The sequence below is a fragment of the Myxocyprinus asiaticus genome, chromosome 6 (assembly GCF_019703515.2).
Source record: "Myxocyprinus asiaticus isolate MX2 ecotype Aquarium Trade chromosome 6, UBuf_Myxa_2, whole genome shotgun sequence".
NCBI lineage: Eukaryota > Metazoa > Chordata > Actinopteri > Cypriniformes > Catostomidae > Myxocyprinus > Myxocyprinus asiaticus.
Genome location: NC_059349.1, coordinates 27,526,353 through 27,551,347, shown reverse-complemented (window position 1 = coordinate 27,551,347; position 24,995 = coordinate 27,526,353). Strand labels below are relative to the sequence as shown.

Sequence of the window (24,995 nt, the reverse complement as noted above, 5' to 3'; positions counted from 1 at the left end):
ATTGGTGTGCGTTTTGTATTTTTAATGCATTTTAAAGGGTATCACACTGTTAGCTTAGTAACATGCTAACGTCAAATTATTTTGAAATCAACGGCCAAGTATCAAGTATCCTGTGCAGAGCGCTGTCTGTGCTGCACGTGGGGTTCCAAATAGTTCACTTATGGGGTTCCATGGATTTTGCCTCCGAAGGCAGCTGCCTATGTAGGCAGTAGGCAATGTGGCAGCTCACTAGGTTTTGGAAAAGAGCTATTATAGCAAGCAAACAGCTAGTGCACCTAAATTAATGCATATGTTTATTTTGACTGGATGTGGATTTCACTTTTTACATTCATTCAAGCAGAAAGAACAATTTGGCAGCTTTAGCAAGCTGATTTGACTCAGTTTAATCCCACAGTGCAGTTTGTCCATTTTCAAAACTCACAACATTACCGAGCAAACCATATGACAGGGAACAAGTATATGACAAAGAGAGAGAGAGAGAGAGAGAGAGATTGTACTGCTGATGTAGCAAATGTAACCTTTTTTTGGTAAACATAAAGCTCTCTCAATTAACAGAGGAGAGACTTCTGTTTATTTGTACTGCTCCAACTTAAACTAGGACATGTGCAATCATGTGGGCCTCTCAACTCATCTCAGAGATATACATTTCCTTTTAATGGTGTTATCTCTATGACATCATCGGGATCATCATCACACACATCTGTGCATGTACATATTGTTTTATTTTTTATCTATTTACAATTCTGAGCCAGGAGAGTGTACATCCTCTCAGAAAACTTAAGCATATGCTCTTCCCGTATCTGTTTATTTTTCACAAGGCTAGATCCTAGACCAGACGAGGTTTCACATTTTACATCCAAACATTACAAAAAATCCACATCTGAATGCTTAAAATTTGTGTTGGCTACTACTTTTATGTGTCTTATGTTAACAAACCAAAACAAACAATTCCTAACTTTTTGAATCAAGATCTGACCCTGATTTGTGCTGCTACGTGCAGAACTCTGCTCACCTCTGCTCAATTCATTCCCAGCATCTGCACATCCACACCACCATAAAGAAAAGATTTAACCATGGAAAGGTTAAAGTAGCAAACTGCAACCTTAAAAGTCCTCAGTGTGGCTTTTCTTTCCACATTCCTCTTCAGTATATTTGCTTTCACGGAAAGTGAACGAGTCACTTTAAAGAATAAAAGAGACAGTGTCTTTATTCAGAAGTCAGAGACAAAAACACTGATTACAATTTTAAGCAGAAAAAGCAGAAGGCGAATCAAAGCTGTGCGGCATTTAAAATGCCACATCAATAAACACTCAAACAGCAGCAGCTCCTCATAATAATTCAATCTATTTGCAAGTATTAAAAAGACACTCATGATAAAATAAAAACTTTTTTCCAGTTTCAAAGAATTGTTCTGGAATCAATAAAACCAAACAAGCTGAATCAATTGGAAAAGGTCCATTGGAGTTGACTGGATAAGCTTTAATGAACACTCTCCAAAGAATACTCCTTGTGATTCAAGCATCATCCCTATGAACGGCCAAGAAAGAGCCATGGCAAATAATTGGACACAATGTTTTTTTTCTTCCAGTGTGCAATCAGCCCATAATCAGACAGAGGGCCTGTTGGATCTCTCTCTTTTCTGCATACCAATTCAATTACAAAGCCCAATGAGGGCCATTAAAATGCAAGTTGCCTCCCATACAGTAGCCTAGCAACAACTACAGTAAGCAGTGCAGTCCATTGGAGGTTCAGAACTGCTGATCTCTATTCTTTCTCTCTGATAAACAGAGCTCATGGAGTGCTGCCCTACTAGCCATTTGGCACAGTATGCTCAGAGCAAAATTAAGTTCAGGCAGTTTACGATAGACTTGCTCAGTTTAAATGTTGACATTAAGTCATTGTCACGTGTATTCGTTTTTTAACATGATTTGAGCAAAAGCAGCAAAGTTTATTATTCCAGTATCCTTAGATTTTATTGATGATTTAAAATATGTTATTGAAATACAATCTTGATCAACAATTTTAGAGATTCTTTTCCAATTCAACAAGATAGGAGATAGGATCTGTACTCCTTTATAGAAAATAACTGCCCAGGACATTATCAAGATGGCCACTGGGTAACCCAACTTGCCCTAAATGGACTAAGATACAAGTAGTTTCATAACTAAAGCAAATATTCGATGGATTGTAACCATGTCTTTTGGACTCTACAAGCTTGTTCCATGTAAGATTAAACAGCTTTCTCAGCACATCTCTTCTATAAGTAATAAGCATATTGCAACCCCAGATTCCTGTCAATTATGCAGGGGAATTTGAGGGAGTTTGTCTGAGCTGGTCTGTTCAAATTCATATCGTTCTGCTTAGACCAGAGTGGGACAAATATACACTTGATCAAATTAAAGTCCGGTGCTGATCCTACTGCTGCTTGTCTCCTAGGCTGAAAACACAATCTAAACTAGCCAGATGAGTAAGACGAAAAGAGGAGTGTTCCTTTATAGGTAAGGTCATGAATGGCGTAAGAATAAAGCTGTCGACACAGGTAGATTTTTGCCCATTACACCGATTTTGCGTGGCATGTAAACACCTTTACTGGTGTTCTCACCAGCTTATCCAATGTGTGCACGTGTTGAGCGCATGTTTCAATGTCTCAAAACACAGTTTTCTTGCTTTGTCAGATTTTTTAAATACGCTGATTTTTGGAAGTAATCAGCGTATTGGTGTGCATTTAAACTTGCTCATTGACTAAGGCATCGTCTGGTCTTTACCATAGTCCTTACACTAGAACATGCATTACCAAGCTGAAAAGTATTTTTTACATTTTCCCATTAATTTTTCAACAAATGGCCCGTCTCCTGATTATACTATGTCTGGTATAGTTTAGTAAGCCTGCAATAACATAAGCTGCAGTTATCTGTGTGTAAAGCAAGTGAGGTTTATATGCTGCTTATACAAATTTGCTGATAAAATTTGAAATCCAAACATTGTTCTTAAATAATGTATGATTTTGCACTCTCGAACAGCCTCAAATCTGATTATTTCTGACTCGTAGAATTACCAGAGGCACAGAAAAAAACACCTCATCCTGCAAGCTTCATTCCAGAACAACATCCACCCCCTGTGACCTACATTTAGCAGAACTGTGGGAAATGTGTGTCTGTGTGCGTGTATGTGTGCGAATACACTAGCGATTGCTAATATGGGCTGTTCTGAATCCCATGTGTGCAAAATGCAGATTCCCAGTGAGGTGGAGGAGAGACACTGAAAGATAGTCAATCAGGATGGCCTAATGCCCTATATGGCCAGTACTGTGTTGTTTTTAAGTCTCGCAAAATTAAAAGGATCTTTCGACCAAAAATTCTGCCATTATTTATTCACCCTTAAGTTGTTCCACACCCATGACTTACAGTACTTTTTTCAAGAAATACAAAAGGAGATGTTAGGCGAAATGACAGTCTGTCACCATTCACTTTCAATGTATGGAAAAATATATAAAATTTAAGTGAATGGTGACAGAGACTAACATACTTCTTTACATGTTCTTTTGTATTCCACCGAAGAAAGTTACGAGTCTGGAAAAACATGAAAAAAAATTAAAATTAACAGATGTATAATTTGTCAACATCATGTACAATTTTGAACAACACACTATATAGTAAATGTGAACTCATCTAAGCAAAGTAAAGTAAAGTCAGGCTCATGGGTGGGGTCAATGAGCATTAACAGGTTAGTTTTCTTTTATAAATTGAACATTGTTGTGGCAAGTTGTGCTGATTGAAATAGATGAGGGGTTGTCGAAATTGCAAGAATGTATTGTGATAGTCTTGCAAGCATCAGTAAGAATGGGCTAAAAAAACAAATCAGTAGAGTCACATTGTATGCCACTGTTTTTAAGTAACTGTCATAGAGTAACATAGCTATAATACTACAATTAATAGTTATAATGATGAATATATATATATATATATTTTTTTTACCCATGTACATTTTTTTTTGTTGCTAAAAACAAAGAAGAGAGAGAGAAAAGAGCAGCAGAGTAGATGGAAGCCGCAGGCTTGCAAGCCACATGACAATCACTAAGGACTGACAGTGTGAAGAGGTCACAATCAGCCTGTCTCTGCACATCTCTGAACACAAATCACTACTGCACAAAGCCATGCAGCCAGACCCTGTTCTGCCACCACACATCAGCACAGGGCACAGAAAAATGAAGCTCAGGGACATGATTGGCCAGGACAATATGCAGGATTACAAGACATGCTTTAGAGCCAGAGAAAGTGGGGGGAATGAGAGAGAGAAGGGGTCATGGAATGGTGAGTGGGTCAACCAATCCTCACTATTACTATCTAAAAAGTGCAGAGAGTCTCTCCATGGTGAGAGAGTGTCAGCGGGAGGTGATGACATAATGGGGGCTCAGGCTGCTAAATTTAGGTTGGATGCTATTACAAGTGAAACAAAAGCTGATGCTCCTCTGAGATGCCTTGAGGGTGCTTTCACTCTAGAGCTTTTTGTGTGAACATGAGTCAGTTTGACGTCAGAGTATGGTTCAAGTAGTTGGTGTGTAAGCTGTTTTTCCCACTTTAAAAAAGTGGTCTGGTGTGTGGTTTATGTGGACCACAGTACGGTTCACAATTGATACGAGTGCAATTCGGTTTTAGGGCGCAGTCACATTTACCGTTGCACAACGAAATACTGCGGGCGAAATACTGTCATCTCAGTGCAAATCTGCGCAATAGCCTATTTCCCCTTGTGGATTTCTCGTGAAGTACAAGTTTGTTTAACTTTGACATGCGAATTCACTGCGTTGACCAAAAGGAAGTTGCTTGGTTTGGCAGTTACCTCTATATGGGCGGTTCTTCGTACACCGCTACACTGAATATTTCACAATAGACAAGGATATTATTTTAGCGGCGAGTTTCTTTTTAACTTCACTCTCATGAAGTATAAAGTGCCACATTAAAAAGAGGCTGTTTGGCACTTCTGGTTTAACAGGTGCTACACATCCACCCATGCCTTCTTCGCCCGTGGAATTTTGACGTGCACAGGTAAATGTGATTTCGCCTTAACTTGCGGAAGTAAACCGCTATTGATGAAGTGAAATATTCATCATATAAATATATAGTATATTACATGTCTCACTGCTGCTGGCCTCCATCGAAATTGTATTTAGCGAGTAGCTAGCATTCTTCGCATTTCTTGCAGTACATCTGTGGCAGACAGATGCAAGTATCTGTGCATGTGACAGGGACAGTTAACTTTTTTCGGGTTGACTTTACTCCATTGGGGGGAAAAAATGTTGCATGGAAAGACTCTCGTTTCCATACTCACTTTGGAATCTTGTTTCCATACTCACTTTGGTACTCATGTCGATGATGCAAACATACTGCTGTTAGAAAACAAATATTACAATGTGAAAAGAGACTAATGAGGTGTGTGGGGGGGTGGGTAGTGCTGAAATACTGTACACAGTAACAGCAAACAAAAAAAGTCTTTGATAAATCACCATCTCAATTATCTCAAAAGGAAGGTTGAACTAAGCAGTAATCTGCGACCATAAAAAATAATCCCCCCACTTCCCGTAAATAATGGGTTTTAAATGATCCAGTTGCAAATAAAAACTTTATTCTGCCTTGGCTCTGACAGTTCAGTTTTAAGCAGAAGGGAATTAAATAAAAGAAGTCAAAAACAAAAAGAGGATCGATGGAATAATTCAGTGGGTGCTGAGAGTGTGCTGCCGTTAATGGAAAGAGTCAGTGAAGCATGCAAAGTAATTACAGTGAGGCAGCGAGAGCAGGAGGATCGGCCGGGTTCACGGCACATTAGAGCGGCCTCACAGGAAGCCACTGACAAACAGCCTGTCACTCAAGAGTAGCCTATCAGCTCACACAGAGGAAATAGTGATGGCACTTGGCATTGTTCAATAAGGCCAGTCCTTGATGCACAAACTCCTCTAGGGTTAAGGTTAAGGAATTGGCCAGTTTGGATGCATGACTGCACAAACTAAAGGAACATGCTGCAGGTGTATTTCACATGTAATTACTGGCGCAATGCAACACGCTATTTGCCAATTCAGACATGTCCAAATAATTTATGACAATGATGAAGATATGAGGCAATGATTAGATCTTATTACAGAATCAAACAAAACCTTATTTCAAAATGATCTGAGTGCTACCTAACTGGCTCTGATGACCTACATACTAGAGGAAGACCAATACATTATTCTACTTAAACATTTTAGTTCTTTAATTTTAGGTTTACCAATAAATGGCATCCAACAATAGCACTAAGTCATGGTCACATTTACCTCTGAACAGCAAAATTCTGCAGGCGAAGTTGGCGTGGACAGATTTTGACCGTGTGTGAAACCAGCAAGACTAACTAATAACCAAGCAGCCTCTTTTTAATGCTGCACTTTATACTCTGTGAGAGTGAAGTTAAAAAGAAGCTTGCCGCTAAAATGATATAATTGTTCATTGTGAATATTCAGTGTAACTGTGTGGTCACTGCCAAGCAACTTCCTATTGGTCAACGCAGCAAATTCCCCTGTCAAAGTTCACCAAACTTGAACTCTTCACAAAATCCACGAGGGGAAATTCTTTGCCACCAGAAGTCCATGCGTAAAATTTACGTTCGTTCTTCTTCCCATTGAGATATATTTCGCCCACTGAATTTTGCTGTGCAAATGTAAATGTGGCCATGCCTTTACACCACGCGAGTCATGTTTCATAGCTCCAAGCTACAAATGTAATTAATACAAAAATATTTGAACAATCACAAAACAATGTGTGAATATAGCAGTGTTTCCATCCCATGTGTTAAAGAGATCAAGTCACTTTTGGGGAAATTGGCACAAAATGAAAGTTGTAACTTTTTTTCATGTACCCCCACACTGTATGTAGACTAGGGCTGGGAGATATGTAAAAAAAGAATTTAGGGATTTAAAAAAAAAAAAAAAAAAAAAAAAAAAAAAAAAAAAAATCGCAATATCCGATTACATTGTCAACCCACCTGCCGAGGGTCGGTGGATTTTTTTGCTTTATTGATTCTGCTTTAAAAATGTAATTCATTTATTGAAACAAACTTAAAAAGACATTTCTAAATTCAAATTGCACTTTAAACTAAATGGAAAAAAGCATTAAAATAATGAAGTGATCAAAAAATCTTATTTAACCACCTCCCCAAATCCAAACATTTACCACCTCCAATGGCCCCATTTGCCATCCCACAAGCATCTGACAACGACACCAGATGGAAAATTACTAATAGCCTGGGTAGCTCAGCGAGTATTGACGCTGACTACCACCCCTGGAGTCGCGAGTTCGAATCCAGAGCATGCCGAGTGACTCCAGCCAGGTCTCCTAAGCAACCAAATTGGCCCGTTGCTAGGGAGGGTAGAGTCACATAGGGTAACCTCCTCGTGGTCGTGATTAGTGGTTCTCGCTCTCAATGGGGCGCGTGGTTAGTTGTGCGTGGATCGCGGAGAGTAGCATGAGCCTCCCGTGCTGCGAGTCTCCACAACGAGCCATTTAATAAGATGCGTAGATTGGCTGTCTCAGAAGGGGTGGCAACTTAGACTTGACCTCCACCACCTGGATTGAGGCGAGTAACAGCGCCACCACGAGAACCTACTAAGTAGTGGGAATTGGGCATTCCAAATTGGGAGAAAAGGGGGATGAATAAAAAAATAAATAAAATAAAGACAATTACAAATGTAAAGACAATAATAATCAAAATAAATAAGCCTAATAAATTCCTGCGTGTTCCCAAAATAATGCTGCAAAATGTGTGTTCTTATCGAATGTGTTTGTATTGCATTTTGGTAATACAGTTAATGCTGCCTAAAGAAAATAAAATAGAACTCAATTTTAGGTTCAAGGTGAACATGTCTTGTATTACTTTGATTTATTCACTTTCATCTTTGTTTCTTTAATACAAATATACAGTATATTACTGAACCTGCAGAGTTGTGTTCACAATGCATGCTAACCGCATGGAAATAAAGTGAACTAAAGTCACAGCACCTACTGAGATGATCACAGATCATGTGCAGCATTCTCATAGACGACACAAGCAGTAGCTATGTTTCCATACAAGTTGTGAATTTAATTTATGCAAAAAATCTGAATATCGCAAAAACAATGTGTGGATAAAGCCGCGTTTCCATCCCTTGCATTAAAAAGAACAAAATTGTCACTTCCGGGGAAATTGTAGCGACTGTGTGACTCTTTTATTAATAAAATACTCGCAGTTTAGGACGCGCAGACAAAACACTTTAATAACTTGTTTCATGACTGGAAATGACAGCGCGTCACACAGTTCTGGGAGCACTATGTGTGTGTGCGTTCCTCCATCATGACTTTGCGGTGTGGATCTATAAGATGCAAGTTTGTGTTTAAATTATTTGCTCTGCAAACTCTATGCAGGCTTTGTATTTTTAGGACACCGGTATTTTAGAATGACCAGGGCAACAATTCAGTTGCGATGATTGGTCCGCTGGTTCGTCCAGTTATGAATGAATTATTCAGTCACATGATTTTTTTGATACGCATCTTGTATTCCTGTTCAATTCAATAGAAGTTTATTCGGTTCCATCATAGTTAATGCACATATCATTTATTGAATAAAAATTTAAAAACCTCAAGCGAGCGAATACGTTTTCCATGCGCATTTTGAAGATTTTATTAGCATTTTGGTGTTTCCATCCAGCAGATTATATGCGATATCCTAATATGCGCATAAAAAAAGCTTTGATGGAAACATAGCTATTGACGGTTTTTCTTTTGTCTGTTCTTAAAAATATAATAAAGTGTGTTTCTTCAAGCGCGTGTCTTTGTGACTAACAGCATTTCTTGTCATGTGTCACTCCGAGACATCTTGCAGCAGGTCGCCCGCCTGTTGCGGGTAGATGAGCAAAATTACCCGCGCATGAAATACATCTGGATGAGGAGCTTGTGAAATGGATTCAGACTCGTTGTATTTTGCGGGCGCTAGCTTCACACCCTGGTCATGGTTTAATATACTTTGTGACATCCCAGATCCATGGTTTTGCCATTTTCTAACATTGTCAATCATGTCTGTTTGGAATCGGAATCTTTTAAGACATCGTCGATATCTGATTACATCGTCCTATCACCCAGCCCTAATGTAGACTGTAAGGTGGAATGGATCCTTCAGTGGATCTCTTTTGTGTTCATTTTACTTGTGATAGAATATCACATTACTCGGTCAATTCAAATATTACTGTAATTTAAAAATAATAATAATAATAATTAAAGTTATATTATGCAATAATTACAATTTCCGTTGTAATTTCTCAACTTAAAACCCTCTGGCTTTTATTTTGGCAAAACATTCCAGGAAAAACTTTGAGCTGCGCTAAAAACAGTAGCGTTTCACAAGCCTGTATGAGTGTGTGAACAACAGAGCACCACTCATTCACTGAAGTGCGCTACGCATGCAGACTATTTACTTATTAAATATATCCTCTGTGATTCACAAAACTATTGAATGGCTTCAAGAGACTTTGAATATAATGCTTGAGTCATATGGACTACTTTAATATTGTCTTTATGCTTCTTTAATTATGAATCACTTCACTTCTGGGGATGTGAACTTTAATGTGCAACATAAACAATGCTTTTTCCTCCAATTAGGTGTTTCTGTTACCGGATTTTAAAGTAAGAGTTTGTTCAAATTTTCAGCCAACATTTTCAGCCTTTTTTGCTTTTTGGAAAGAAAACCGAAAATGCACTTTTTACCATTTTCGATGGCCAAAATTTTCAGTGCATCCCTATAAATTATTAGATTAACAGCAGAAATAAATGTCTTTTCTGAATATCAGTTTTCAAACACTTAAAAATAATTGCCATCAGTATAGGTAAAAAAAAAATATATATAATTATTATATCGGTCGATTTTTACTACAGACAGCACCTGGGATCAGTGGGAAAGCAAAAGGAGCTCTCAAAGAGGGCCATTTCACTCATTCACACTCCAAACACAAGAGTCAATGGAATTTTGAGCTATGGAGTTTAAAAAAATGCCCCACAAGACCATCTGAACAAGTGTTTGAAATGCGGCAAGCATTGAAAATCCCAGCTCAGGTGGCTGCAGGTATTTGGTGGAATGTTTCCATACGTACAAATATACGGCTGGCAAAAGCTGGGCTCTGCGTTGTGCTGCCAATAAAATACAAAACATGCTGTTTGTTTTTCTCTGGCCACAATTCAAAATCCCAAGACGATGAGATCTATCCACAAAAAATATCCAATAGGAATAGAGAAACTCACACAACAAGGCATTTTGTGGGCACACAAAATGGGGACAGAAATATTTACATATATACCCGAAAAACAATAACTAAACCAAACGAGAGACAACGCACCGGATAAACAAATCAATTATGTAAAACCATTGGACACAAATGAAATATAAATCACTTCTCCCAGCTTGCCTTTCTCTGCAGAGTGGCTTTAATTAAAAAGAGAAAAGGCAATTAAAATTGCAGAGCAAACAGCTTATGGCTGCTCAGTGGGGTCACTGTCTGTCTCCCTCTCTTCTCTCAGTGTTGACTCATCTGTTTGAATCTTCTTCTCTGCTTTCAGTCAGCTGAATCGTTCCATTCTCCACAGTCTTGTTCTACCTTTCTCCTTCACGCTCTCTCTCCCTCCTCTGAAACTAGATCGATAGAAATGGGATTTATACATCATGCCTTGATGGATGCCCCAGTGATAAGAGTATGGCCACATCACCCATACACCTCTCTGCTCTCAGCTCAACACAGCAGAGCATGTCCCCATCTAACAGACACCAAAATAAAACTCTACACATTGTAATATACCTTTGTCAGAGTAGATGCCATATTTATTTTGATGTGAACAAAGTGACGCACAATAAATTCAATATGCCCTTTTTTTGCATAGTTGGGTGTCATTCAGCCAACTATGTCTTCTGACAAACTTACAGGCCACAAAAAAACAAAAAAAACAAACAAAAAAAAACACTCTGGAAACCATAGGATGTGAAAATTAGATGTGAACTAGGACCTTCCATGCTGAAAGAAACAGCTTAAACCACCCTAAACTGGTTTGCTGGTCTTAGCTGTTTTAAGACGGTCTAGCTGATCTCTCAGCTTGGCCAAGCTGGCCTTCAGTAGTCTAGCTGGTCCCCCAGTCTTATCAGCTGACAAGTACCCTAAACGTCTCTAAATCCAGCAAACAGGTGATTAGGCTGGGAGACCAGCTTGGTTGGCTTAAGCTGTATTTTTCAGCAGGGTGTAGACAGAAAGACATGGACTTCAACTGCTGTCCCTCACAGCCTGGTCTATAAGTTAATAGACCTTATTAAAGGAATAGTTCACATAAAAATGAAAATTCTGTCATTATTTACTATTGTCGTCACCCTAACAAGGTACGTGAATAACTATGTAAACATGGTGTTCCCGGTACATCTCTCCAGAATTCACTTGTTAAAAGAGCATTATTTGATATTTTATTTTGTTGGATATGACTCACTTTAAATTTGCTTGAATGTCATACAATTCTCTTTTCGTGTTATTTTCTGAATGTGTTGCACTGCGATATGCAGTCACTAAACAAGTAGACAATGTTGTCTACGCAAACGGCTATCAATTGGCTGTCGTCAGAAATAAGCCAAATGCCAGCCACTTGTTGGAGTGAGTTACCATGGCAACAGTCATGCTTGTATTGATATTTTTGCACTGCCCACTGTATGCCAAAGTATTACAAAAACTGCCCGGCTCTGAAGGTATGATACATTTTCATGCATTTTGACTTAAGGATTTACACAACACGTAGTCAAACGCAGTTCTGAGTAAGAAGTGTCAAATGTGTTTTGCATACACTATTTGTCAACTGATGTAGTATCTGACTTCACTTGACATTTACAACAGGATCAGCTTCTTGGGGGACTTTACACATTCCATTTTTCATCAGCCACAGCAAAAACACGAAGACGGAGCATGGCGCATTTTTCACATGGCACTCTTCTGGACATTCACAGGGGGCAAACGTATACTCAAAGACAGCATTTATAGCAGCAGAAGCTGCCCTGGAACAACCACTAAAACAAATAACCAAACCCTTCTTCCATATAAGAGGCCCACAGGCCCTTGAGATGGTAGATGAGGAAGAAATGTCATCCTTTGAGCAATCACTGGATTCCCATGCCTCTTTTGCTCTTACGCAGTGATGGATATAGTAATCTAATCATTCTCCTGCCCTCAGCAGTCATCTGGAGCCCCACAACAGCTGGAGAGCTAAAGAAAGGCCTATAAGTGGCTGTTGAAGGCTCATTTTCACCCATCCAGTGAGACTCAAGCAGATGTTTTTACTGTATTTCTACAAAGCAAGAGGCATCATGTGTCTCCCCAGAATAACCAGACATGAACACACTTACATTGTAGATGTAGGGAGAAAGTAATGTTACCAAATGTTACTTAAGCAACAGAGTAGGTACAACACTCGATGGGGCACTTGCAACCCCTTCAGCTGTGACTATATCCCTAACATGTAAATTGATAGTTGGCCTCTATGGGTGATGCACAGTGATGTAAACAGTATGTAGGTGAACAGGTTTTTTGGTTATAGTGGTTACCAAATAGTGTATTTTATCACCACTAGAATGCAGTATTGATCAAGCAGCATCTATTTTGCATTTATCCACATTTCTCCTTCTACATTAATAGCTATAAGGAAAATGGCTTTACTGTCTTTTTATGGCACAGAACAACTTGGCAAATCTGACACACACACACACACACACACACACAGCCAAGTAAACGTGTGTATCTAAACTGGGAAGAACCATAGACTACTATTGGTTTTATACTGTATAAAGCTAATCCTAACACTATTAGAAACCTTTTAGCATTTCTTCATTTTTAAATCTTGTATTTGCTTTATTTTCTCATAATGTTTCCATTTGAGGATGTCCACGAATGTCCCAAAATATAACCATGTATGTTCTCACACACACTCACACACAAAAATATAAAGCTAGCTTCTAACCACTGCATAATTCAATTCTCTTTTTTGGTCGGAGGACAGGATAGAGCCAGTCTAATCCAGGAGGATCCACCTCAGCATCTGCTGGGAGCCGAACACCTATTCTATAACAACAGGGTCTGACACATCAACCATCATCAGCTTTAAAACAAACGGGACGGGGGAAATGGAAACTCCTGATGAGACAGGATCTCGCCTTCCCACTGAACTCTTTTATCCCAAACCTTAAAGACACCAAACATGACCGCAATACCAAAAACGGCATGGCAGGGGGATGTAAATCATGACTCCTCTGCTGGTGTGTAACGAATGCTCCTTGCTGGGGAAAAGCTTTTCTTGTTTCTCTGCGTGCCTGTTTGGTTATGCACTCTTGTGTCAGGATCGCATGTCAAAGGCCTCTGTGGAAGACTGGCTGCAGCTGAGGTTCAACGATGCCCTGCCAGGATGCCTGTCAGACAACCAACATGATGTCTGCAGGTGAGACGAGAGGGAGGTGGGGAGAGGCAGACTGCTCCGTTTATCCGGAGCTTGGACAGATAGGAAGGGAGAGAGAGCAGCAGGCAGAGAAAAGCAATGACATGCTCTGGCAGTCCTGGGAGGTCACCGGAATGATGGAATACATTTACAAAGCCGAGGTACTCCGTTTAAAGTGAGAGAGGAAGACAGAATAGCTCTGTTCCAAAAACCTAGTGCGCTGCCTCGCTGACTACTGCCTACACATGCAGCTGCCTTTGAAGGAAGCCTCCTAACGGTCATTAAAACTTAAAAGTAACCAATTTGGAACTATGCAGGCAGCAACTTGATATCTTGCCTTAGAGGTAGGAACAAGATATCTAAGGAGGCGAAATAATTAAGTTGCTTACCTTCGTGTCAGGAGCACGCCTATGATGCCTTAAAATGCTGCCTTCATAAGCCGCTCACTAGGTTTTTGAATAGAACAAATGAAAGAGATGAAGACAGAAGGGACAGGAATGAGGCAAAAGAAACAGAGGAAGAAGTGTGCAGAACTGGAAAGATAATGGAGCATCTTAAGGCCCAGATATACTTCATACAAAGAATAAAAGGGTAAGACGTAATTTAGAACAAAATCTGGTGCGTTTTTACATTCGTTTTGTTATTTCGTATCAGCTCGCCTGGGCAAACTTTTAGGAAAACTTCTAAACAACTGCTAAACACCTTGCCGCCAGTGGTCCACGTCATTGGTAGGTGTGACCTGAAGTTTCACCTACAACGTTTTTCACTCAGTATTCAACATGAACACACCTGTGTGCAGAGTTTTTTCTGAGCCTGTTATTTAATGCCATCACCATTCTTTTGTCTGTATTCTGAATATTAACCCTTTTATAAACCTATCATTGCAGTAGTATTAGTGTCATCAAATTACAATAACAGAGTGTAATAGGTGCATATTATGAATTCACAATATAAACAAGACAAATTAAAAATGTTATACTACATATGTTACTTTTAAATAATCACTGAGTGGTTAAAACAGCTTCTTTTACTGATCTAGTGTGAATTCTACTAATAGAACGAGGCATTTATGAGGCACATTTAAACGCCACATTAGTTTAGGTTTTACATGTAGCGTTCTGATATTTAAATGCTCCTCTAAACGCCTCCCTCAGCAGTGTGGCAGGTGTCTGAATTTTCGCAAACAGTATACCGTTGCTCAACTGTTTAGAACTTCTATTTACCCCTGAACAAAGAACTTCTCTGGAAGTATATTGGGGCCTTTATGTCAAAAGGCCTGACAAAGATGATTATGGACAAAAACAAAAATAATTGGTGTCATCAATCGATCAAGGGGCATACCTGTAGGCATGGTGGTTATCTAACAGTCTGGAGGGGTCAGGCCTAAATAACTTTAAATTCTGTGAATATCGATGGGTGAAGGAAGGCAGAGGAAGGAAGGTTATTGACGTCAGGCTCTGCTTACTGACCCTTGGTTGGTGATAGAACTTGAACGGCAAGATGGTTAAAAAGGTGCTGTGCAGAACATAACTGGGTTATTAGGCATGACATCTAATGTAGCCTTCACTGCCACACACACCTGCTATCTCTAAGCAACTACACACTCTGCATACAAGGTTTCAAGGCACTAATACATCCAAATTCTATGCTACGATTAATGGATTAACAAAAGTAGGAGCAATTCAAGGATTTCAGCATGAGGAGCGCTTAGCCCCGTAATACGAGATGTTATGGGTCAGAAGAATATTTCTTGCATTAAGTGCAAGAGGCCGTAAGTTCAAATCTTGCTCAACTGAAAATGTTTTACATAAATCCATTGTATCAAAAATTGCATCTGTTCATCAGCAGTATTTGGTTGCACTTTATTTTGGTATTTCACTGGAATCGAGAGTGGGCAAATGTGCGATAGACCCTTCGAGTGTGTGACTGCGAGCTGTGTGTGAGAGCTGTGCCCTGTGCTGCCTTATTAAACATTGCCAGATTTGCCGCTCTTGCCTATGCCTTGGTTGACTTTACTGACTAGATGGAAGGATAATACAAATGACTGCAAAGCAACATAACACAATATATCTTAAGTTGTTAGTGGGGGTTGAATACAGGGGGTCAGGAATTAGCAGGTCAGCAGGTCCCCATTAAAATCCTGGTAGATGCTGGAACTACACCCTATACTAAAAAAAAAAAAAAAAAAACATGTTTCTCCATTGACAGCCATAAAAATTATCCATGTCTTCTGACGTTTTTCAAGCAGCATTTATTTCATTACATTATTGTAAATCTTTTCCAGTGACGGATTGTTTTTGAAGGACTCTTAAAAGCATGAAATGGACTTATATTTAACCCTATCTGTTGCAACTGACAAGTGATGAGCCACATGACAGACGATCCCAGAAATGAGCGCCCATGAACAAAGAAAACCCATGGAACCCCTGCGCTAGCCAAATAGATGCCATTGAAATGAATGGGAATGCTAATGGAGAGCTTTCTCCTGGTAGTTTAGAGCTCCATGGTTGAATATACCATAAATGGATTCTGGAATCGCCTATGAAATAATGATATTGACTTCTCGGCACATACGTTTGCACACATGTTCTAGACTAGGGAAGCAACGGTTTTAAGGTTTCACAACATATCTCGGTATATCATACCACTGAAATCTTCTCATTGACGGTATTGCATGAATATAAAGAGATTTTTTTTTTTACTTTTCTAAAACCCAAATCAGTTTAATTAAGAAAGAATAGGTGAAGCAGTGCGTTTACACAGCATCATATAAACTTGCAGAGATAAAATAAACATTTAAATTGCGCCTTCCTCATGTTACATTCGACTATCACTCAATTTTAAAGGTGACTTGCAGGTGTCGCGAGCGCAGCGCATCACGAGCACATCAGAAATGCAGCACGAGCGCATCATACAGACATGTCTGAGCCTGAACCTTTATTTCTGCCACCAAAGTGGTTGAAGTCCACTGTCTGGGATTACTTTGGGTATGTTAAAAACCCATGAGGCACCATCAGTGTTGATTGTTAACCAGTCTGTAAAGTTTATCACAAAAAAGTATCGGCTCAGGCAGGAAACACTTTAAACCTTAAACACCATCTCCATGAGCACCATCCCACTAAATTTGCAGAGATGAATGTAAGTGGAAATACATTATAAAAGAAAGTAAATGATAGACCTGGTTTCATAAAAACACCAGATTCAATATAGTTTTACATAATTTGTAATGACTGGGTAGGCTAAAGTTATGTTTATGCTTTGTTACATTCACAAACTGGGTTGTGTTCAGAAGTCTGACTACTTGTGGGAAGAAACTGTTCCTAAGTCTGGATGTTCTTGCCTGAATAGACGTATGAACGTCTGGTATGGAGACTGCTCAGTATCTGACAGGAAAGCCCTGCAGCGGGTAGTGAAGATGGCACAGTGCATTACTGGTGCCAATCTTCCTGTAATTGAGGACATTTACACCACAAGGTGTATGAGGAAGGCAAGCTCCATCGGGAAGGACCCCTCTCACCCATCTTACAACTGGTTTAAGCCCCTCTCATCCGCTGCAGGGCTTTCCTGTCAGATACTGAGCAGTTTCCATACCAGACGTTCATACAGCTGGTGAGCACACCCTACATAACACATCTGTAGAAACCAGTGAGGATAGGGGGGCATGCAAGCTCTCTTCAGCCTCCTTAGAAAATACAGGCGCTGTTGGGCCTTCTTTACTAAGGAGGAGGTATTCAGTGACCATGCGAGTTCGTTGGAGATGTGCAGGCCCAGGAATTTGAAGTTCTGCGTTGTTTCAACTTCAGTGCGCTTGATGAATAATGGCTGATGAGGACCTTTGGTGCATCTGAAGTCAACAATCATCTCTTTTGTCTTGTTGACATTCAGGGAGAGATCGTTGAAATCACACCAGGCTATGAGTTGGTTCACCTCGTCCCTGTATGCGGTCTCATCATTGTTGCTGATGAGCACCACAACTGTGGTTTCATCTGCAAACTTTATAATGCTATTGCTTTGGTATTTTGCACTGCAGTCATGAGTCAGAAGGGAGTATAACAGTGGACTCCATACACAGCCCTGTGGGGCACCGGTGCTCAGTATGATGGGTTGAGAGGTCTGTGTGTTGATTCTGACAACCTGTTGTCTGTTGTTCAGGAAGTCGAGTAATGTGCAATATTGCACATTGATGTGCTTAGTCCAAGTGCTGACAATTTTTCAATTAGCATCTGTGGTATGATTGTGTTGAATGCTGAGCTGAAGTCAATGAACAGCATTCTAACATATGAGTCTTTGTTGCTGTGTTCAGCTTTGACAAGTGGATGTGCATCAGGGCTGAGAGACGAGTACGAGACAAACAGGATCTGTACTTGTTTTTTATTATATTGAGATGTGAGAAACCCCTCTCACAGGCTGCACTGCTCAAAGGAAGAGTAAGGGACAATTTAAGTACCTTGTAGATCTTGGAGTAACAATTTGGATTGCTTGTATTTACTACCTTGACCAAGTCATACACAGATGCTTCTGCCAGACGTTTTCCTGCTTGCTTTAAACGCATCCATTCTCTTATAGTGGAGCCTCTGTCAAGAGGCAAGATGGCCTCATACTTCAGGAGAATGGTGCTGATCATTGTGTTGCCAAATGTGTGGAGGTCTTGCATTTGGGACCAGGTTGAAGGATCAAACACAAAAAAATTATCACATGACTTCAAAGATTCATATCAGTTTTCAAACTCTCTAATTAGTGCTGGCCTTCACCATCAAGCAAAAGTGTGAACTGTCCACAGGCTAGCATGAGTTCATCTTTACATTCTCCTATGGTCAGCTTTTCCTGCTGAAACCTTTGAGATGTCAACTGCAAAATGTTGCCAGTGTCAAGCATGTTGGACAGAAAACACTGAAAATGCTCTGTGCAGATATGCTTCAAGTCTCTGTAATCTGTCATAGCCAGTTGCATTTGAATGGCTGGCAACAGTCTAGATATTTTCAACAGTATCTCCATGCAGACCATTTAATATTGTGAAACATTCATAATTTCAAAAAGGAGATGCCATTCTCATCACATATCTTCTTTAGTGCTTCAACTTTTTTTGCTCCACCTTTATGTAAATAAAATTGCAGCAGCTTGACAACAGAGCAATTAAACATCTCACAATACGAAACCATGCGATCAGCTGATTTTGCACAGTTCTTAAGTGTGTGCACTGCACAGAATATGCACAAGGGAATCCTCAATCGCAGTCATTTTCCGTAGATTTGGAGAACGCCGTTGTACATACCGACGTTGCCAGCAGCTCCATCTGTGCAAACAGCGACAAACTTTGTCCTCCATTCATCCAAGCCTGAGTCCTGGAATAGATTGACCAGCCCGTTCGTTACGTCCTACGCCGTTCTTTTGGAACCCAATTCAATTAAACCAAGAAAATCAGCAGTGAACTCTCTGATGTTGGACAGAGACACAATGTAAACAATTTTCTGCTCTGTTTTTGTTATATCCTCCGATCCGTCAAAAAGCAGACCCCAAAAGTCAGCTAATTTCAACTTTTCCCTCAATTCCATACAGATAGTCAGCACGATGCTTTGCATTATTCGTGTTCCCCCTTCACGTGAATGATATGCCACTCCGAAATTGACTCCTAGCCTTTTCAATAGTGCAATATCCTCAGCATAAGACATATGCTTACGAAAAGGCCACAAGAAAAACATTACACAGAGCTTTCCGTTGTTCTTCGTTTACCTTGCTTCACCATCTATCAAGCGGGCAACTGGATTTTTCCTCTTGACTAGCATGTCTGTTAGCAATAGCATGTACTACATTTGTATGTTCTTTACTCTTTTCGTGCTTAACAAATTTTGGATGACTGAAATTCTTTGTCCCTGTATAGAAAGCACTATTTTTGTCTGCTAGATGTGGATGTGAATGACATACACTATATTGCCAAAAGTATTCGCTCACCCATTCAAATAATTGAATTCAGGTGTTCCAATCACTTCCATGGCCACAGGTGTATAAAATGAAGCACCTAGGCATGCAGACTGCTTCTACAAACATTTGTGAAAGAATGGGCCACTCTCAGGAGCTCAGTGAACTCCAGCATGGTACTGTGATAGGATGCCACCTGTGCAACAAGTCCAGTCGTGAAATTTCCTCGCTACTAAATATTCCACAGTCAACTGTCAGTGGTATTATAACAAAGTGGAAGCGATTGGGAATGACAGCAACTCAGCCACGAAGTGGTAGGTCACGTAAAATTACAGAGCGGGGTCAGCGGATGCTGAGGCGCGTAGTGTGCAGAGGTCGCCAACTTTCTGCAGAGTCAATCGCTACAGACCTCCAAAGTTCATGTGGCCTTCAGATTAGCTCAAGAACAGTGCGTAGAGAGCTTCATGGAATGGGTTTCCATGGCCGAGCAGCTGCATCCAAGCCATACATCACCAAGTGCAATGCAAAGCGTCGGATGCAGTGGTGTATAGCACGGCGCCACTGGACTCTAGAGCAGTGGAGACGCGTTCTCTGGAGTGACGAATCACGCTTCTCCATCTGGCAATCTGATGGATGAGTCTGGGTTTGGCGGTTGCCAGGAGAACGGTACTTGTCTGACTGCATTGTGCCAACTGTGAAGTTTGGTGGAGGGGGGATTATGGTGTGGGGTTGTTTTTCAGGAGCTGGGCTTGGCCCCTTAGTTCCAGTGAAAGGAACTCTGAATGCTTCAGCATACCAAGAGATTTTGGACAATTCCATGCTCCCAACTTTGTGGGAACAGTCTGGGGATGGCCCCTTCCTGTTCCAACATGACTGCGCACCAGTGCACAAAGCAAGGTCCATAAAGACATGGATGAGCGAGTTTGGTGTGGAAGAACTTGATTGGCCTGCACAGAGTCCTGACCTCAACCCGATAGAGCACCTTTGGGATGAATTCGAGCGAAGACTGCGAGCCAGGCCTTCTCGTCCAACATCAGTGTCTGACCTCACAAATGCGCTTCTGGAAGAATGGTCAAAAATTCCCATAAACACACTCCTAAACCTTGTGGAAAGCCTTCCCAGAAGAGTTGAAGCTGTTATAGCTGCAAAGGGTGGGCCGACATCATATTAAACCCTATGGATTATGAATGGGATGTCACTTAAGTTCATATGTGTCTAAAGGCAGATGAGCAAATACTTTTGGCAATATAGTGTATCTTACACCACATTTGGCTACATTCATTGCTGGATTCAAGTCACGGCACTTCTTGGAGCCACTTCTCTGAAAAAACTATTTTCTTTCCCTCGGGCTCAGTCTGACGTTTCTTTTGAGGTGGCGGAATGCTAAAGAAGGTACTTAATGTCCGCTGTTTTTTGGACATCTCCCACAGTCTTTAATTTGGTCGATTCTAGACGGTAACTGTGCATTAACACCAGCGACTACCTTGATGGTACGCAAATGAGTGTGCAAAAATAATTAACCCCACGCATTTTCTATTTCGGTCGCGCATGCGCACCTGCGTACCAGTTATGTGCACCCCTGGTTATTGAAGTGTTCTTTTATTCTGGTGGCATATGAGTCCTTGGCTTCTTTGATGCCGCGGGTGAGATTAATCCTGGCTGCTCCGGGGACCACTCTGTCACCCGATCTGAAGGCTTCATCATTGACACTGACAATATGCATGCAGGATATTGACAATGAAACTGTAGCAGAAAACAGACCGTATTGGACAAAATGCCAATAAATAAACTGCAAATGAATAATATATATTCAGAAGGTATTGTTTAGAATTATTATAATTTTTTTTTTTATTTTTTCTTTACTTTGTCGGATTGAGTGTCGTGATGTTCAAGATCAAAAGTTAAGGATTAAAATTGAAGAAATCCAAAATGAAGTTAACCAATTCTAGAACTGAAATATTTATCTGTGTTTATCAGACATATTTCATAACCAAATATTAAACTACTTAAAATATTATCAATGCACCTCAATACCGTGATACCGTAACACTGTGGTAATATGTGTGACGATTATCATACCGTGACAATGTCATACCATTTCACCCCATTCTAGACACAGGGGCATAACCACCATCGATATGTCCCACTCAATATTAGATAATCATATTAATAATCGAAACCAATAATTGTTTCAAAGAACAATTATTAAACTTTTACATTTGTTTTTGTTTTTTTAAATGTGGTGCTTGAGCAGGTGACATAGGTTTGAGTCCAGACTTCAAAGTGCCCTGATCCTATTCCCCTGTATCTGTTCCCAATATTTACAGTCACTCTTTACTGTCTAATTAAACAAAAATAACAATGGTGAAGTCTTTCAGCAAAACCATACAGCAGCTAGCTGCTACCACACATTAAAATTCACAACAGAAACTGTTCCCTCCTTCCATTTCCACACTCTATAATCCATGTGCCCACCTATGAATACTGCGATTCAAAGGCAGTGTGTGTTGTTCTTCTGTGTGCAGTAGAAAGCTCTGCTCTACAACCATGGCTGCCCTCTTTCTCTCTCTGTGTAGGAGCCCGAGGCTCACAAGCTGTATGTGTACTGGGGAAGGAAAGCACGTTATCCATGATAAAGCTTGATTTTACTGTACATCCCAGTCATGAGACATCATACGTCACACTGTACAAAGCCCTGCATACAGCGCTACAGAAGTCGGCCTGTGTTCAGCTCATTATCCAATTTAGCCACTCCGTGACTTACAGTCGCCAGCCTGACCTCAACAACCTCAGCCAAAGAAGCACCGTTCTGTCTTTCACACACAATCAGGATCAGATTTGTGGTTTTTATTATGGCTGAGTGTGGAATCTGGGGAGAAAAAAATGAATCTAACAAAGAACAATACAAAAGACTCCATTACACTCTGCATAAAGACACGATAGTCAAAACCTTGTTTTGGTTCTTTGACCTGCAAGGACGTAGGGCTGATAATTCATGACCCTAATGGGTGTGATCACAGAGGGAGAGGGAGTACTGATGCAATTTTAATGTAAATCTATTTGACCTGGATTATAGTTATGATGAAGAGTGCATGGTCTATAGCTTAAATGGAAAGTTCACACAAAATAAATTACTATCATCAGTTACTCACCCTGATGTTGTTCCAAACCCGTATAATTTCACATTTACATTGATGCATTTTGAAGACACTTATCAAAAGAGACTTGAGTGCATTAGGTTAATATTTTACCACTTCCACTGAAGAAATTAAAGTCATACTTGTTTGGAACAACAAAGGGGGGTTGGGGTGAGATGGTAAATGACAGAGTTGTTGTTTTGGAGTGAAGAGTCCCTTTAAAATGGCAATATACATAAAGAAAATAATTCAAATTACTCCATAGCGGGAATGAGAGAAAGTGATGCCAGGAAGTCAGAGGAAGGTTGTTACTCTGCTTTGCTATGCGAAAGAGCAGCGTGAGGTTTTTCTGCAATCCAATATCACATACCTCCCATCTGGCCTGGGGAAAAAAACAAAAGGAAAACTTTCCTTTGAAGTCCTCAAATCTTTCCATGCAAAATGAATACAGGCAGCTCTGATGGCCAGTAATGTTAAGTGTTCTTCAATGGTCCTCTCACATTAGCATGTTTAGCCAGACAAACACATGCACTTACACAAACACGCATTTTTGCGTAATGAGATTACACTGCAAAAGCATATCGATTGATGTGACGACATGTTTCTGTTTCACAATTTTGTGAGGACTGTTTTTGCAATGTTGAGAGAAACTTCACAACCCTGTACCTAAGACCCTATTCAACTTAGCATGAAGATGCGTTTGGGCAATCCAATCATAAGTGGTCAAGCGAGAAACATCCCCATTTACACCTGGTCTTAATATTCATCTCTTTTGAACACTTCTGTTCGTATATATCAAGGGAGGATCTCCGATTTCTTGATGGCATACATCAATCACTACGTCAGTGTATGTTACTGCATGATGAAAGGACAAAAAGAACAAAGAAAATGTGAAAAAAACCACAAAAAAAAAACCCAAAACGGTGCACCGTTTTTCACCAATTATTCTAAGCACTAACAGGTGTACAACCAGAGCACACTGCATGAAATGCTATCTCTCCCAAATACAAAGCGACCTTACATGCCAAGTGTGATGAATGAATTGGAAGCAATATCAACTGCAATAATATCATCTCCACACAAAACTTAATTAAAAACGTAAAACCAGATAACTGGATGGCACTCACTGAATTAAACATACAAAGCAGCATGTAGTATCTTTCCATACTGTATACTGTTTCACATACTATTTTAAAAATAGTAGGCTGTATACAAATAGAAGTTGGTACACAAAACATACTGTGCAGTTGGCAGTAAACATACTGTTGCAGAAGTCACACATTACAAGATAGGACAAGAAACCTAAAAGGCTTATTTAAAATTTGGGGTGCTTGCTGTAACTATGCAGCAATGGAAAATGCTAAAATATGATTTATGATGTGCTGAATGAATCACTGAAACTGTGAAACGAAAATATTATAAAATATTGACATTTTGAAAGCAGTTTTAATGAGGTAGTACAGAATTAACGTGGGTGACGTTTCCACTGACAGGAAAATTTGGTGGGTTTTTTGTTTAATGATCAGTCAGCAGCATATGATTTGCAGGTCCTGCAAAGGAGAACATGAGCGTTTTCTATCTGGTTCATGAGCACTTGACAATAACGAAATCATATTTGGAAATCGTCGCTGGAAAAACCAAGACCCACAGCCACGTCTCTGTCTTTCAAGTTAAAAGCCCACAGCTGAGTGAGGGACAGTCCAGATGCCGGTCTCCACTGAAGCACAGACTCCAGTCACAATCCAGTAACTCCAGTAGGAACAGAGCTGTTGTGGTAGTCTGCCTTGTTCATACACAGCACAGCACTGATGCGACAGGAAGTCCCTATGCGTTTATGAACCAAAGAGAGATTTTAAAAGGGATAGATCATGCGAAAATGAAAATTCTGTCATAATTTGTTCCAAACTTGTATGACTTTCTTTCTTCTGAAACACCAAAATGATTTTAGGCATGAGGGCAAGTGAATAATAGAATTCTCATTTTTGGGTGAAATATTCCTTTAAGTGTGCAGTCATGGATATACAACTGTTTAGTAAATCACATGATGTATCAAGGTTCTGCCTTTGTGATGCAAGTCAGCAAACTGGCGTCTGGTGTATTTTTTATTACCATTTCTGAAAGGGCTTGAAAAGGAAAGAGCAAAGCCAGCATATAAAGTCTGCATAAATCCACTAGAATCAAACTAGAGCCGAGACGGTCATTGAGAAACTTTCCCCTTGTTCTTCAAGGTGGAAGTGGTAACAGTCAGCTTTTTCTGGTCTGGCCTGCGACTTTGCTTTCTTAAATAACTGTATTACGCTGCATCAAATACAACAAGAACTCACATGTATTGGAGAACCTGTGATAAATGTGCATGAATACAGAACAGATTTCATTGTTTAACCCTTATGCTAGGATGGGCCACTAGCGGGCCCCGTAGGAATTTTCTATTATTAGATTAAAT

At 40.0% G+C, this 24,995-nt stretch overlaps 1 protein-coding gene across 8 annotated transcripts in view; it reads right to left on the bottom strand.

Annotated features, from left to right (window-relative positions):
- Positions 1-24,995, bottom strand: part of LOC127442281 (TRAF2 and NCK-interacting protein kinase-like) — a 215,890-nt gene that overhangs the window by 145,757 nt on the left and 45,138 nt on the right. For 4 of the 8 annotated variants that reach the window (XM_051700171.1, XM_051700175.1, XM_051700173.1 and 1 more), the window contains exon 3: positions 5,351-5,383. The exons of the other annotated variants lie outside the window; for them this stretch is intronic. In XM_051700171.1, the coding sequence (XP_051556131.1) occupies positions 5,351-5,383 (33 nt within the window). The remainder of the gene's footprint in view (positions 1-5,350; positions 5,384-24,995) is intronic. 8 annotated transcript variants of the gene reach the window in all.